Source organism: Sprattus sprattus, assembly GCF_963457725.1.
Source record: "Sprattus sprattus genome assembly, chromosome: 3".
NCBI lineage: Eukaryota > Metazoa > Chordata > Actinopteri > Clupeiformes > Clupeidae > Sprattus > Sprattus sprattus.
Genome location: NC_137922.1, coordinates 35,908,842 through 35,924,455, shown reverse-complemented (window position 1 = coordinate 35,924,455; position 15,614 = coordinate 35,908,842). Strand labels below are relative to the sequence as shown.

Genomic DNA, 15,614 nt, shown 5'->3' with positions numbered 1-15,614 from the left:
CCATCACTGTCAGATCCAACATTTATCTGTTCATTAAGGCATCCACTCACATATTCTGATATCACTGAGGGGATGAAGTTATGGATGATAACACACAGCCAGCTGGCTATTATTGAGGTTCTGGGGATTATCTGGTAAAGCAAGGTGATGACAACACGAAGGTTCAAATCTCTGTTAACACGTATCATTGGTAGGATATATTCCTTACTAATGCTTTAAGTCGCTTTGGATAAAGACCTCAGTTAAAGGTTCAGTACTCGATTCTAATCCAAAACACTTTTTTAGCACATTCATCTGCACATTCCTTCAGCTCGCTGTTCTGTGTGTTTGTACACAGTCCTTTAAGTCTCTGTTCTGTGTGTTTGTACACAGTCCTTTAACTCTCTGTTCTGTGTGTTTGTACACAGTCCTTTAAGTCTCTGTTCTGTGTGTTTGTACACAGTCCTGGCTCGATAAAATAGGAAACAATTTTGAGACTGAGCTATACACAATTCCAGCCATTACACATGCTGCCTCAGGTGCACGGAAGGGAGGGGTGTAACTTGATTTGCTGTTGACTTCAAATATCAACAACCTTTTGCCAGAAACGTGGACTGTACTTTTCTATAAAATTGACATGTATTGCCAACCAAACTTTGATGGTTTGGTTGGCAATACATGTCAATTTCATAGAAAAAACAAGGAAGCAAGGAGGTCTTTATCTAGGAATGTGTTTGAAGCTTTCCCTTTGTAGAAATGACCACCTGGCTATTGAGCATACCCACAAAACAAATCAAACAAAACAACAAATGTGACAAAGACTAACGATTTGTATCTCATCAGTATTCTACCTGCAATAAGATAAAACAAGTTGAGAGCAGCTCAAAAGGAGAGCGAGCCTGTGAAGTCAGAGGCACAAATGCATGGCAGGCATTCAGCTTCGTCTCATGGCTGTGGTCAGTGTGTGTCCAGGTAGGCTGCTTATGCAAAGCACAGATAAATACAAGGAGCGTTTACTCAATAGACGAAACATCAAACTCAAACACACACTCACACAAGCAGATGTGTGAAAGCACACACACACACACACACACACACACACACACACACACACACACACACACACACACACACACACACACACACCTATACACACACAGCAAATGAACAAAAAGAACACTCCATTGACAAACACTCCACCCATGTCAAACACATACAGATAAACAAACACACAAACACAATGAGCAGAAAGAAACACTCAATCGTCAAACAAACCCCAAAGCCCTCCCCAAACACACACAGACACACACACACACACACACACAGTCTCCCTCTCTCTCCCTCTCAGATTATTCCTCTGACGGCGCGCGGCCCGCATTAATTTAGACTGCTAATTACCCCTCCTCGTCCGCCTAACCGAGCTGAACAAAGCCCGCCATTACAGGCTGTCCCTGAAGGTGGCAAATTATTTAAATTACATTTATTTAATTGGGAAATCATAAACAGTCGAAGCCGGTCGAGAGCCTGCGGGGGAGAGTGGGGGTGGTGGTGGAGAGGGAGGGGTATCTGGGTTTGGGAGGGAGGGCGCAGGACTACAGCAGATGGACAAACAGGGAAAGGCTGATACAGCATCCGATTGGCACCTGTGTGGGGGGGGGGGGGGGGGGGGGGGGGGGGGGCGCATGGCGCCATGCGATCAGCCCATGTGGGCACATTGGCACTGGAAACTGAGGGGGGTCGGGGTCCGACTGTAGTGACTCAGGGGGTCGGACTGTAGGGGCTGAGGGGGTCGGACTGTAGGGGCTGAGAGGGTCGGTTTTGGACAGTAGGGGCTGCGATACTTATCTTGGGGATCACTGGGAGTGGGCTAATGCTATGAAGCGCTTGCTGAAAGCTCAAACAACCTGGGGTCTGGCTTTTATGATTTTAGGAAGCGTTCAACACTTGACACAGACTAGCCTCTTCCACATACACAATACAAAATACTGACTGCTGAACCTCCATGAGATGGGAGTCAGTCAGCACTGTCAGCATGTCAGATGTCCAGTACAGTGACTCAAATAGAGCATTATTTCATGGCACAGTCATAGTTAGGGTCTCATGCCAGTTTCTTTGGCTGTCCTCGCTATGTAACTAGCTTAGAGAGCTACTTTAACAGTTGGAAGTTGATGGGGTGTGTTAATATAACATACAAACCGCATAGCCTGAAACAAAGTTTAATTTCTCAAAATAAGCTCACCACAAGACACTAAATGACGTAAATCACTCCACATAGACGTTAAACAATCCTGGGAGAAATACTGGGACATCAATGGTGCAATGGCTTCCTATGATATCAACATTGTGAATAAGGGGCCATTGCTGTCTTTGTTACTTGGTCAACAGGGGGTAGAATGACAATGACTTATGACAATATGGCATAATAACATCATAATGAACGTGTGAATGACCTAACTCTCTTACTTTTCCTTCAACTGCTAAATGCTAATGAGTTTTTCGAAGGCTCTTCCCTAAACAGGAACAAGCAGTCAGAACAAGCGGGTTTGTGAGTAGACTTTTTTTGAACCCTTCCTATAACAAATGTCATGACCAAATCATGACCACATCCTCTCATTAGTCATAAAGACTCAGCGTCTAGTGGCATAACTGCGTTGTTAGCAATATTTTTACTGCCATGACAGCTGTTAAAATACCTGCTAGCATGATTGCTCGTAAAAATGGGGCACAGCTAACACAATATAACTCCTGCTGTCTGCCGTTCAACACTTTCTCCTTACTCATTCACCTGCTACCTACTACAGTGTAGGAACGATGTGGATGTGTGGGGGCTGCAAAGAGTGCAAACAACACACACTGAGAAACGCAGACTGTTTGCCTTCACTGTGAGTGCTCATGGCACTGAGGGGTCAAAGGCCAAATACATTCCAGTTCCATTACTGAGTGGAGTTCAATGTCCCTCTCAGGGGAACCACACAGAGAGAGTAAGAGAGACTAAAAGGGTAAATGCACAAGTGTATGTGTATGTGTGTGTGTGAGAGAGAGAGAGAAAGAGAGAGAGAGGAGCCGTAGTCTTAGAAATAGCAGTCTGAGTCTTATTAACAGTAGTCACATAATCAACACACAATCTCCCTTCTCCGTGTTTATGTGTGTGTATGTGTATGTATGTGTGTGTGTGTGTGTGTGTGTGTGTGTGTGTGTGTGTGTGTGTGTGTGCACATATCCATAACCAGCTATAAGGTCAGTGTGGTCTGGACCTCTGTAATTTTCAAGATTCAAAAATAAAATGTCTCATCCAGGCAGCTGCACGGACAACCAGTTATTTAGAGTCTGATGTATGTGAGAGTTGAGGCAGGACGGGTGCAAACCCCTCCCTCTCAATGCTTTGTGTCACTTAAACTTAAACTGACTGCAGTTCAAATTTTAGAGGCACATAGTTAGCAGGTGGATTGCTCGTAAACTGGCAACATACCACTTTCGGTAGTGCAATAATATATTCATTACTCTCAGCTACCTTAGTATAAACTATCAACACATTGATAATGAGATCCAACTTAACAATGGCCAAACCCACAGAAAAACTAATAGAACGGAGGAAGAGACTAGTAAAATGTAAAAAATGTACAATACACAATGATGGATAGAGATGATAACACAAAGGGTGTGTTTGGGAAATGTGTGTGGAAGGTGTCAGGGCATCACATGTGTATACATCAATCTGTGTGTGTGTGTAGGAAAACAAGACTGACCTTCACTTGACCTACAAACGCGTTGGCCTCCTCCTCAAGGACCGAAAGGTTCCTGGGGAATGAGGGATCGAAGAGGGGATCGTTGTCATTGACGTCAGTGACCAGGATGTTGACGGTGGTCGTGGAGGTCTGCAAATCAAACAAACACACGACAAAGACACAAATGTTTGTAAGCCTGTCTCCAAAGCAACCCACACACCAAAGGGTAGCAATTATCTTTTTTCTCCTGATGAACGCACCAACGTGCATCCTTCTTTTTTTGAAAGGCATGCAAATGTTTAGCTGAATAAATCCTTGATTTGTATTAATTGAGGGTCCGTTGGCAAGGGCCAACAGCGATATCTGCTTTTCATAAACAATTCCCCCCCCCCCCCCCCATCCCCAACCCTCCTGCCTGTAGCCGTTCACCCTGGTTCATTTACATAGATCTTGTAAAATTGATAACATATTTGCATTCATTATCCAGACTTGAATGGGGGCCTGATGAAAGATTTCCACAGCTGTCAGTGAATTAGCATTTTAAAGCAACAGTGGGGCTTTTCTAGCATAAATTCACTCACAGACACACACACGCTCACTGACACATGCACACAATCACACACACACATGCATATACGCATTTACACAGATACACACCGACACACACACACAGCCGCCAAATTGAACCATGGCCTGCAGGCTGTTTCTGTCTATCTGTCCCATTAAAAAAAGAAGAACAGGGAAAAAAAAAAAAGAAAAAAGTTTAATTAGACTTCTGTTAAACACTCACACAAAAACACACACACAGACACACACACACACACACACACACACACACACACACACACAGACACACTAAGCTCAGTCGTGGGGTGGACTCTGTCTAATCACAACCTGAAGAAATGAAATGAAAACTCCTCCACCCCCTAATGGCCTAAGACACACATCCGGTCTAGCTCTGAGAGCAGCATGAAGCCCAGTGTTGAGGAGAAAACCTGAGACGAGAGTTGACAGGCATCAGCAGTGGGGACGTTGTCTTCTTCTTTCAGAGAAGCACGCAAGGCAAGGTTTACACGCCAGAGATGCGATGTGAGGGGCGCTGATCGGTGCAAATGCAATTTGTCGAGACTGCGTGAAGGCCGAACCGACCCGACAGGCGAGTGCGGTCCAGTCCTGCGAAGATGATGGATTCCACCCTTGCATGAAGTTCATTAAGTTCTCAGTCTGTAGCCCAGAGGCATCAAAGCTGGGTACCCGTCCCACAGAGACAGACACAGACACACACCCTCAGAAACACACACACACACACACATCAACACTGGTGTCTATGATGCTGATGAATGAGTTGCTGTGGTTACTAATAAAGGGAGGAGTATTTCACTCTTCCGGCACTGGTGTGGGTGTGTGTCAGCACAGGGGGCCTGTTTGTGATGGGCCTTCACAATAAAAGTCTCCATGGATCCAGAGAAGCACTGCAGTGCAGAGGTATGTTAGATGCATCATAGGAGGAATGCACTGAATGCTGAATAGCAGGAAAATCCATACGCATACACACATGCACACCAACACTTATCACAAACACACACACACACACACCGAACACACACACACACACAGACACACACACAGACACACAGACACACACAGACATACTCACACAAACACAGACACACTTATACGTGCACAGACAGAGAGACAGACACACACACACAGGAGCCATGGTAAGCCGGTTTACCCCTCACTATGTGCTCCACAGGGAAGCTCAGGCCCCAGCGTCTGTATTAATCTCATTCCCAAACACACGCCCACATCATATCTGTTCCCTGCCCACCGCCGCATCCTATCTCCCAGCACCTGTCTACTCAACACCTCGCTATCATCAGATGTCATATTTCTCACTTCCTTCCAGAGAGCTACTGGAGAATAGTATGTCTCCTTTGCACCTGTATACCTAATAGTCTTTTGAAGACTTCCAGCGTTGAATCTGCGACATGACAGAAAACGAACCATCCCGACTCTATCATGTTTGGAACCACCCACATGCTTTTCACCACATCACTTAATGTATGTGTATGTGATATTGCTACGTCAGGAGGCATCATATTTGTGCATACAGTACGTGTGTGTGTGTGTGTGTGTGTGTGTGTGTGTGTGTGTGTGTGTGTGTGTGTGTGTGTGTGTGTGTGTGTGTGTGTGTGTGTGTGTGTGATGAATATTAAGTGTTATGTGTATGTTAGAGTCTGCTGCTGCACTTGTCCCAACTCTCCAAACACTGAACCTCTCTCTGTATGTCTCTGAACCCTCTCTCTTGACATCACATCTTGTCTTCTCTTGGGGATGACACGAACAGCAAAACGCTGAACCCAGCAGAATCAGACTGAATAAAATAACAACACTGCCGCCGTACAAAAAGGACAAAGTTATGTGAGTTATGTACAGCCTGTACCGCATGTCATGGCATTCCAGGAGAATTACGCTTTTGGCAAACATTTGTATCCGCCGTCCTTGCTGACTGAGCACTGGGCTAAGATAAGGGCCTGAATGGTGCTCAAGGAGACAAGTTTGTTGTCGAGGAGATAAGAATGTTCCTTCACCGCGGCAACTGAGGCAGAAACAGCCGAGGCTTGGCCACAGTGGTATTCTGGTAGGTACTTTATCTCCATCTTGGGCATTACCTCCAGAATGGCACTGGGGGTAAAAGAGGGGCTATGACCTGCTCTAGCACCCACTTTCTTCACAGCTAGTGGGGAGCAAAGTCAGGGCAGGACAGCCCATGTTAATCTCTCGTTAGCAGCGGCTGACCTCACCAGCTGCACAAATGGGCATAGCCACACACATCTAAACACGTTTATAGTGCGCTGTGCTTCTAGGAGAAGAGCACTTTCTCATAATGCTCAGTGACCAACTGCACAGGAAAAGGTCAACGGTTTTTAAGAGCCCTCACACCAACTGCACACACACACACCACACCAATGAGGCAACACATTACTGCACACAAAACACACTTTTGCAGTTTTTCCCAATAATTTTTTCTGTTGTTCTATTCAAAATTCAAGAAGAAAATCTTCAGGTTCTGGGAGGACAGACCGTAGAGTAATCTGACAAGGAGCAAAAGGGGGAGGGAGACAAGAAGCGTGAGAGAGAGAGAGAGAGAGAAAGGAGGATGAGAGAGAGGAGAGAGGGAATACAAAGGAATCACATGGAAAAGATAGTTACAAGCAAGGGAATGAGATCGCATGCTTTGAGATATTTTTGTAAATGTGACTTTCATGGGAGAAGGACAAGTGCCTATCTATTGAGCATGCGCGCGTGTGTGTGTGTGTGTGTGTGTGTGTGTGTGTGTGGGTGTGTGTAAAGGGGCAGCTTGCCACCTGCAATTCTCCGATCTAAGGGGGGTTCTAATGAAATCAGCGGAGATACTCACTTATCAGGGCTTGGCAGAGAGTGAAAGGGAGAGAGAGAGAGCGTGGCCCAGATCACTATTCATTTTCCATGAAGGTCGGCGCACTCTTGTGTTAACTCTTCATTAATTACTAGGCTGGGTCACTCCGCTCAAGTCAGACCCTTTCATAATACCTGCTCGGCTTCTGAGTGCAAAGTCAGATAGTGCACACACGCACACACACACACGCGCGCACACGCATGCGAGCACGCACGCACACACACAAACACACACTCACGTACGCACGCAATCTCTTATTCATATCTCTCTTCCTCTCTGTCATTATGTGTGTGTGTGTGTGTGTGTGTGTGTGTGTGTGTGTGACTGCACAAGTCTTCCCCCTCCCTTTTTTATATGACTACATGTGACCAAAATTTCGATTCGAGCCATGTGTGACCTTGTCATGTTATGCATGAGCTTCAAACTGGAACTGGCTCCTACCGCATCTCAACTGGAAGATGGAGAAACGAGCCCTGACTAATGCTAAATGATAGATATCAGGCCCTTTACTCAACGCCCCTCCTGGCACTTCCTCTAAAAGCCCTTCTTAATGCCCGGAGCGATAAAAAGGAATACTGGTCACACATCTCTCCCCGATGCACCTACACTTAAGACGGCTTTCTACAGTAGTGCAGGACCTCACAGAGCCACTGTGTGATGTGGGTTGAGATAGGGCACTGGACAGAGGCCTTGCTACTTGTCTTCACACACACAGACACACAAACACACACATGGTCACGCACACACACAGACACAGACACACACACATTCATACACACACACACACACACCCCCACACACACACACACACTCGCACGCCCACCGCTGCAGCGCTCATTCATCTCAATCATGAAGATGTAATTACTCCTCGGCAGGGGGGCCCGGAGCGTGTCATTCCTCTCCATTTAGATCCAGCGCTATCTGCTCCTCCGCCGCAACCAGCAGGGCCAAGTCATTAGAAATTACCAAACCAGGGGAGAGGGGATACACACTGATTGAAAAGAAAGGATTGGCTTGAAAAGGATGGATGGATAAAAGGATAGATGAATGAAGAGATGGATGGAAAGAGGGATGGATAGATGGATGGATGGACGGATAAATGAATGATCGGATGAGCTAAGCGGTTGAAAGGCTAAAAGGTCCAATCGCGTGGTCGCTTGAAGAAGTAACTACTGCTTTTTCAGCTGATTGACTGATGGAGTTGTTGACTGACAAATGAGCCAATTGACTAATAGTTCGACCGCAGATAGACTGAACAAACAAGTCAGGTAGGCTATACGATACGCTGAAGACTTTCGACCATTCTGCAAGCCTATGGAAATGATACTCAAGTACAAGCATCGTCTCAGCATTACCTCCCAGTAATATACATGCCTCTTAAACTAACTCCTGTCTGTTTCAGCATTACCTCCCGGTAACATATACATGCCTCACATATACAGTACATCCCACGAGCACTGCTTAGTTAGTCACAGCACAGTTTAGACTGCTGCTTGTAACTGATGAGTTCTTCAAACAGCAAGTTCATTCATTGTGTGCCTCAATATCAATATTATTGAACCCAGGGTTCGGACCCAGAGTAAGGCAGCTGGTTTGTGTTTGGAAAGGCTTGGTATCCGGCTGTGTCAGTCGATGTTCTTTACAGGGAACCCAGTGGGGATTAGTTTCACCTGAAGGGGAAGGGGGGGGGGGGGGGGTGACATACCTCGTCTGCTGTTCCATCGGACGCTGTGACAACCAGCACGTATCGATCCGTCGTCTCCCTGTCCAGCGCCTTGTCCAGAAGCAGGAGCCCAGATCTGTGTGACGGCATTCAACACACAATCAGACACTGACACACATAAATAAACAAACCAATGCTTTTGGGAATGAGAACACAGTGTTGTTGGCAAAATGCTGTGAAATGCGTTTGGCAGCCGTGCCTAAGTTCTGTCGAGATTTCATGACATGCTCAATGCCACCACTGGCTGATTAGGAGGAACTTCTGCTGCGGAAAAAAGCCTCTGCATCTCAGCGGAGTAATAATAAATATAATAAATAGTACATTGACTTTATGACAGGGCTTTAATCCATTAATAATCATTAAATCCATTATGAATCGATTTGATTAATTATGTAATACTATATATACACTGAAGGCTTTGAATTGAAAGTTTCCGTGTGCACTGGTGTCAGGCTGACTTCCTGTCTCTCCAGTGTGGCTCTATAAACTTTATGAATGTCATTTGGACATCACGCGGGGAGAGAGGAAGGAAAGTGCTTCAAATGTCAAACGATATGCCAAGCAGTTGGCCTTAATACGCCTTAGTTCTTTAACATATAATTATTTTGTCAAGTGTACTGATTAAATAGCAAAAGCAATAGCAAAAAAAAGATGACTAACAGCCTTTACTTTAATGAGTATAAGTATATTTTGTAAAGTACATTTGAATTGTGGTTGTGAGGCTGGAAGTCAAATTTTTATATTTTTTAATAGAAAACAGTGTTTCTCCTCAGAGTTGTTTATTTTATAATCCACACACAGATACACATCCACCCAGAATCAGCTCTTTATTACAGACCATCAATAGTATTAACAAAGGCATATAGGAGATCATTTAACATAACAGCAGGACACAATGAAAACATTTAGAATTTTTGAAAGTGATTCAGCATTGTTTTTTTTTTATTGGACAAAGCCCATGTTTTTTGAACGTTGCTCAATCCTATGCCTCTAACTGCTAGAAAACAATTCACGTCACTGTTTTCGGCCATGTTTTCATGAATCCTCAATGCAGTCTATATCAAATCCAATAACAGCTGCAAGGATACATGGAGACACAAACACACAGACAGACACAGACAGACACACACACACGTACATAGCAACCCCAGCCCTTCATTATACACCATTAATGGCAGTAACAAAGGAATATGAGAGATATTTGACCATAACAGCAAGACTCCACACAATGAGAGCGAACAGAACATGTTCTGTGTTTCTGCTCAGAGTGGTGAGCGCTGGAGCGCTAAGCTGCTGATGAGCAAGACAGACACAAAGCAGAGGTCATTCTACCAATCGGATGCTTCTGTGCTCCATGTTTGAAATGCTGTTCCAATCTTGCTCTTTCTAATCTCGCCGTTACTGTTTCAAAGGTCTACTCCGTTCGGTTGGTGCCATTTTCTACCGAGCTGTAGGAAGCATGGGTGTTTATTCTGCAGCATTCTAGGGTCTGAGGAGAGAGGTCTGCTGTTCATCGTGGCTATGTGCTAGGTAGGCAGGACATACGTAGATGTCAAAGGTGTGGGATTTGTACCATAGACATTTAGACTAGAAGGGGGACATGAGGGAAACAACTTTTTATCCTTTTTCTCACTTCACAGTAGAAAAAAATAAGAGGTAGTAAAACTATCTCATTTGATCGTGTCGCACAAATGAACAGTTCAGAATAAATACGCTCAAAACCCTTCATCACAGTGGCTGCTCTGGTTTGGGCTTTCTAACTAAGCTACCTCCATGAAAAACAAGAAGGATCCATCACATTGTGGATGCTTTCATCCATAGATAAAACCAGGTCCACAAGACTAGTTTTCATGATCAACAGACACTGTCACACACACACACAGATATATAGACAGACAAACAGACAGACACACAAACACACACACACACTCAATCTTTACGCTCAACAGTTTTCATTTGCCTCCTTATTGAAGGGACAATAGTGGCGGCAGCTGATTAAAATTTTATAGTGTTTTCTCCAACTTGCATCAGATTGGACCGGCTGCTGATCAAAATTTGAATTTTAGGCCAATGATTGAAGTGCCCTTTGTCCCCTCAGGCTTGCCTGCAAGTCTGCTTCTTATTAGAAAGGAAGAGTAAGTAAAAGCGTGTGTGTGTGTGTGTGGCAGTCGAGACCTCATTGCTTGAATCCGCACACATTTGACCCGGCATGATTAAGTGTAGGAAAGCTGCTTAAACATAATAATATTTCCCCCTAAACACATTAGCACTCCAGCTATACAGCGCCTGCCAAGACCAACGCGAGGGCCTAACAAGCAAATCTGCTTGGACTCCCCCCCCCCAAATTATCCAAATGATATGTATTTCCACCAATTTATTTCCTATTAATTATGTATTTCTTCAGGCATGTGGAGGTTTAAAAACATATAAAGAGGATGTGTGTTATTGAGCAGACAGGAATGACGACTTCCCTGGAGGTAATATAAATACACTATGCTGAAAAAATCGAATCTTTCACCTTCCTGAGATGAATTCGTTAACCCACAGCCTGGCCTGTGCCGTCATGAGGAAGAAGCATAAACGTTCATTCAATATGCTATATGGAGGAGATGAAAAACTAGCTTACTGTTGCAGGAGTGCGAAGGTGCCGTCAGGATCTCCACTCTGGATGTTGTAGGTAATGGGATCTTTTTCACGGTCGGTAGCCTGCAAAGACAGACAAGGTTTTTAGTTTTTTTATGCTGTTTTTCCATTACTCACTTTAAAAAAAAGGAAAATCTATCAAACTGTGATCGTGCCTAAAAGCCTTTTCTAGTGAAATGAGCTAAGCGGGGTCCAGGCATCGCCCGCAGTCTGAAGCAAAGACATTCCTCAAACTCCTCAAAGTTCACATTCAAATTGTGAGGGGTCAGAACGCATCAGAATTGGAAACATTCAGTTTGTGTGTGTGCGTGTGTGTGTATGTATGTATGTATGTGTGGTCCCCCAACCTGAATGTTGAGCAGTGTGCCTCCAGTCCTCATGGCTTCGCTGACCTCCAGGTTGTAGAGAAGTTGGGGGAAGCGTGGTGGACTCTGGTTGTTGGGCGGCAGCACCTCAATGTACACAGTGGTGATGGAGCTCCTGTGGATCATGAAGATACATTCACATCATGCATAACCACAAACAAACAAGGCACTCATAGTTTAGTTATACACAGGAAAAGATGTTAAATTCCTTGTGCTATCGGTTTGGGACTTCCCACTGTGGCCGATCCTCTCACTGTCACATGCAAGTACTCATACCAAACAGCCTAACCTAACCAATATAACAGCTGCCCAACCTAAGATCATGAGCAGCAGGATACAACAACGCAAAACTGGCTGGGGACAGCCATATGTTGTACCCAGGATCCACAAAGGCATGCATAATCAAGGCAATCAACAATCACAGACCGAACATGAACCTCAGTATCATACATATCTAATGTTGATCACTAAGAAACACAACAACATGCTTAACTCAACATGGACGTGAAGAGTAATTCATCAGATAACATGAAGATACCATATATTTCAATATAAAATATTATTTTGGTTTAAAAAAAACTGAATTTCATGGTTTGTTCATGGTGGCATGGGTGCATGACCTAGCAGAGAGTTCCGGGAATCTTAAATGAAAGTGCATCTTTCTGAGAAAGGCACAGGCATAAATGGATAAAGCCTCAGACGTCCACATGGGAGTCTCGTCGTTTTGAAGAAGCACTCAGGTGTGACAATAGCCGGCAGGACGCACTTTTTAAAGATTCCGGATCACCCTTGGATAGCTTGTCTCTTCTGAGGGTGGCATGTTGCCGACCTGGATGTGCTCCAACCTGTTTCTGTAAGAGCCAGCAGCTCGTATGTAATTTAGTTTTCTCTCTCTCCGGAAATAAAACAAAGTTTTGCGATGAACTATCCATATTTAAGTGCCATCTGGTCAGCATAGTTACACACCTTCTGCTTTTTCCATTATCTGACTTTTTTTTCCCGGGGACAGGTTTTCATTGTTTCCATAAAACCTTTCATGTCCAACAGACCATATGTATTTTTTGTTTTTGTTTTCATAACATGGATGTGTTTTTCTCCCGCAATGAAATTGCAGAGTTGCCCAAACACATTCCCCACAAATGTTGAACAAAAAAAGAAAGATGCCTTCTGCTCAAGAGCCTTATTGATTCTGTGGCCACCCATAATTACTGGGGCCGGTGTAGAGGAGGAGAGATTGAATTGAATTGGTCTGGAGAGAAAACCAAAGCCTATTCGTTTTGTCTTTTTTTTCTCTAAAGAAAGGATGAAATAAAACGACAAGAGACACTCATTTCCTCTCTGAGAGTGACAGATGAACAAGTCCAGAGTGACACTATTGGCACAGCATTCCAGTGGATATTTCCAGAATAACTGTTGGGGCGGGATTGGGAAGGTGGACGGGGGGAATCACTCATCCCTTAGGATCGTATTGATTTACAAATAGGGGTGCGGTTGGGCGGAGAGGAGTGGATAAGCAACTAGACAGTGTGCCACATATGAAGTCCAGGCTGGAACAGAAATGGATTGCTCCTAACTGTCCCATAGGCATCCACACTGTTTCCTTTTCACTTTAATCCCAAAATAACATCAATACCCTATATCCCACAAAACAAAACATAAACACACACACACGTACACACAAAAACAGAAGTCTATAAGCCTAGGCCCTTAGCCTCATGTGGTATTCAGAGGCTGCCGATTTCTATAGCTGAAAGGCAGGTTTCAAATCTCCTTCTGCATATGTGTAGCATAACATATTTCCCTGCTGTGTAACTGTTTTACGCTCAGCAGGCATTCATAAAGCCTTTAAAACATTATCCTAATGAACAATTAGGTGGACTGGAGGTTTTTAAAGCATGATATTTTTTTCAGCTACATTCCAAACTAAACATACTAATGAACTGAGGGCAAGGTAATTAATGTAAACGTTTTCACAGTTGGCTCCCAATGCTGGTGCTGTCCCACATGATCTTTCAAATGAAACTAGCGCCACGGGGCTAACAACAGTGTTTGCAAACAAATGGAACTGCAAAGGCAAAGGGAAAATGTTGTGCCGAAAGAATCAAGCAAAGGATCACATATATGAACATATGCATGTCTACAACATTTCCTTAACACTGGTATTGCCTCTCAACCTGTCTACTGCGTGAAATGCTGCCGCAGTCCTTCCAACCAATTTACCTGCAGAAACCTTCCACTTACAGCTGCCCATTCCAAGCACACAATCATATGCATATATATCATATAACTCATATGCATTCATTCTATTCTGCTTATAATAAATACTGTATGCCCGCCTGTATACCTGTAATATAAACTAATGGCGTCATTGGCTGCTCTGCTTATCTTTGTAACTCCATTTTCATCCACTATTAATTCTGTACATGTACACGTAGCTTCTTTTATGTTTCATGGAATCATGTATGATCATGTACATACGCCGCATGTGTGCTATAAATCCTCTAAAAAGTGTTTGAATCCATCTGCTTGCTCCTGATTCTCACTTCTCCTCTCTCCTCTCTTCCCTTCTACCCCCAAGATCTATTTTGGACAGAGGCCGTCCTTTTCTGTCAATCATCTTTGTCAGCACGTTGGAGCAAGCGCTCCTGAGTGTTAGCTCGCATTTGCTTTACAGCTCAGTAGTTACCCTTGCCGGAAATATGACACAAATCCCTTTACAGTGCTGACACCCATGTCAAAAGCAACTCAAATCAGGAACAAAAGACACAGAGGCGTGCGTTTACCTCTGGACTGCAGGACATATACTGTTTTCAAAACAGAGCGAGGCAAGGGGAACCTAACAGGTTAGGATATCTAGTTGACAATTGACATTCTGCTGGAAGATAACTCTCATAAAAGGAGTGGCTCAGTGATTAAGCCTAACTGAGTGTTAAAACATGATTGGCAAAGTGAAAGGCACTCCAATATCGTGCAGATGGTTTTAGTAGGATGTAGGTCACCTAAAGGTCAATACCAGTTTGGTATCTAAGGATCAAGCCCTAACAATAGAATAGACAGGAGATTGGGAGGTTTTAAAACTCAAGCATATACTAGAATGCTTGGCTTGGCAGCACAAGTAAATGGAGCATACATTTCCTAAGAGAAACAGAAGCAGGTTTGTCTACAGTTAGATCATACTAACTTCTGTTAGAAGTGAAATCCATTGGACCACCTCCTAGAAGAGCTCCTCTGCTGTGTACTGGATTTCCATCCTAATCTAAAGTAGAGCATCTCCTGGTGGTTTTATGGTGTCTATACCAGATTTCCCATTCTATCTGAACCTTTCCATCTTGATTAGTCTTTCCTTGTACGGACCCCTGTTTAGCATCCCTATCAGATCCCCATGGGGCATCACAATGCCTTTGCTCACTCACCCTAATGTATAGCAGTTTACCTCTCCCCACCTGTGGTTGTAACCCAAGGCTAGAGTTCCTGCACTATGATGACATTGTGTGCTGTGAAACTCCTGTATCCAAGGATTCGATAACCACGGTTTCAGTTATCTGTACGGTTCATACGTTTTAAATGCCGCACCACTCTGAATAGCCTTTGTGCACCATTGCACCTTATACGTGACTTTAAGCACATACAGTACTGTGCAAAAGTTTTAGGCAGGTGTGAAAAAATGCTGTAAACTAAGAATGCTTTCAAAAATGGAAGTGTTAACAGTTTATTTTCATCAATTCTTCATAAATTAA

The 15,614-nt window shown here is 44.0% G+C and overlaps 1 protein-coding gene across 1 annotated transcript in view; it reads right to left on the bottom strand.

Moving 5' to 3' along the window:
• The window catches only part of pcdh15b (protocadherin-related 15b), a gene marked incomplete at both ends in the record, with an annotated part of 193,723 nt that overhangs the window by 97,464 nt on the left and 80,645 nt on the right, over nucleotides 1-15,614 (bottom strand). The window contains 4 exons of the mRNA XM_080835675.1: nucleotides 3,726-3,854; nucleotides 8,852-8,945; nucleotides 11,496-11,575; nucleotides 11,860-11,992. Coding sequence (XP_080691801.1) covers nucleotides 3,726-3,854; nucleotides 8,852-8,945; nucleotides 11,496-11,575; nucleotides 11,860-11,992 — 436 coding nt within the window. The remainder of the gene's footprint in view (nucleotides 1-3,725; nucleotides 3,855-8,851; nucleotides 8,946-11,495; nucleotides 11,576-11,859; nucleotides 11,993-15,614) is intronic.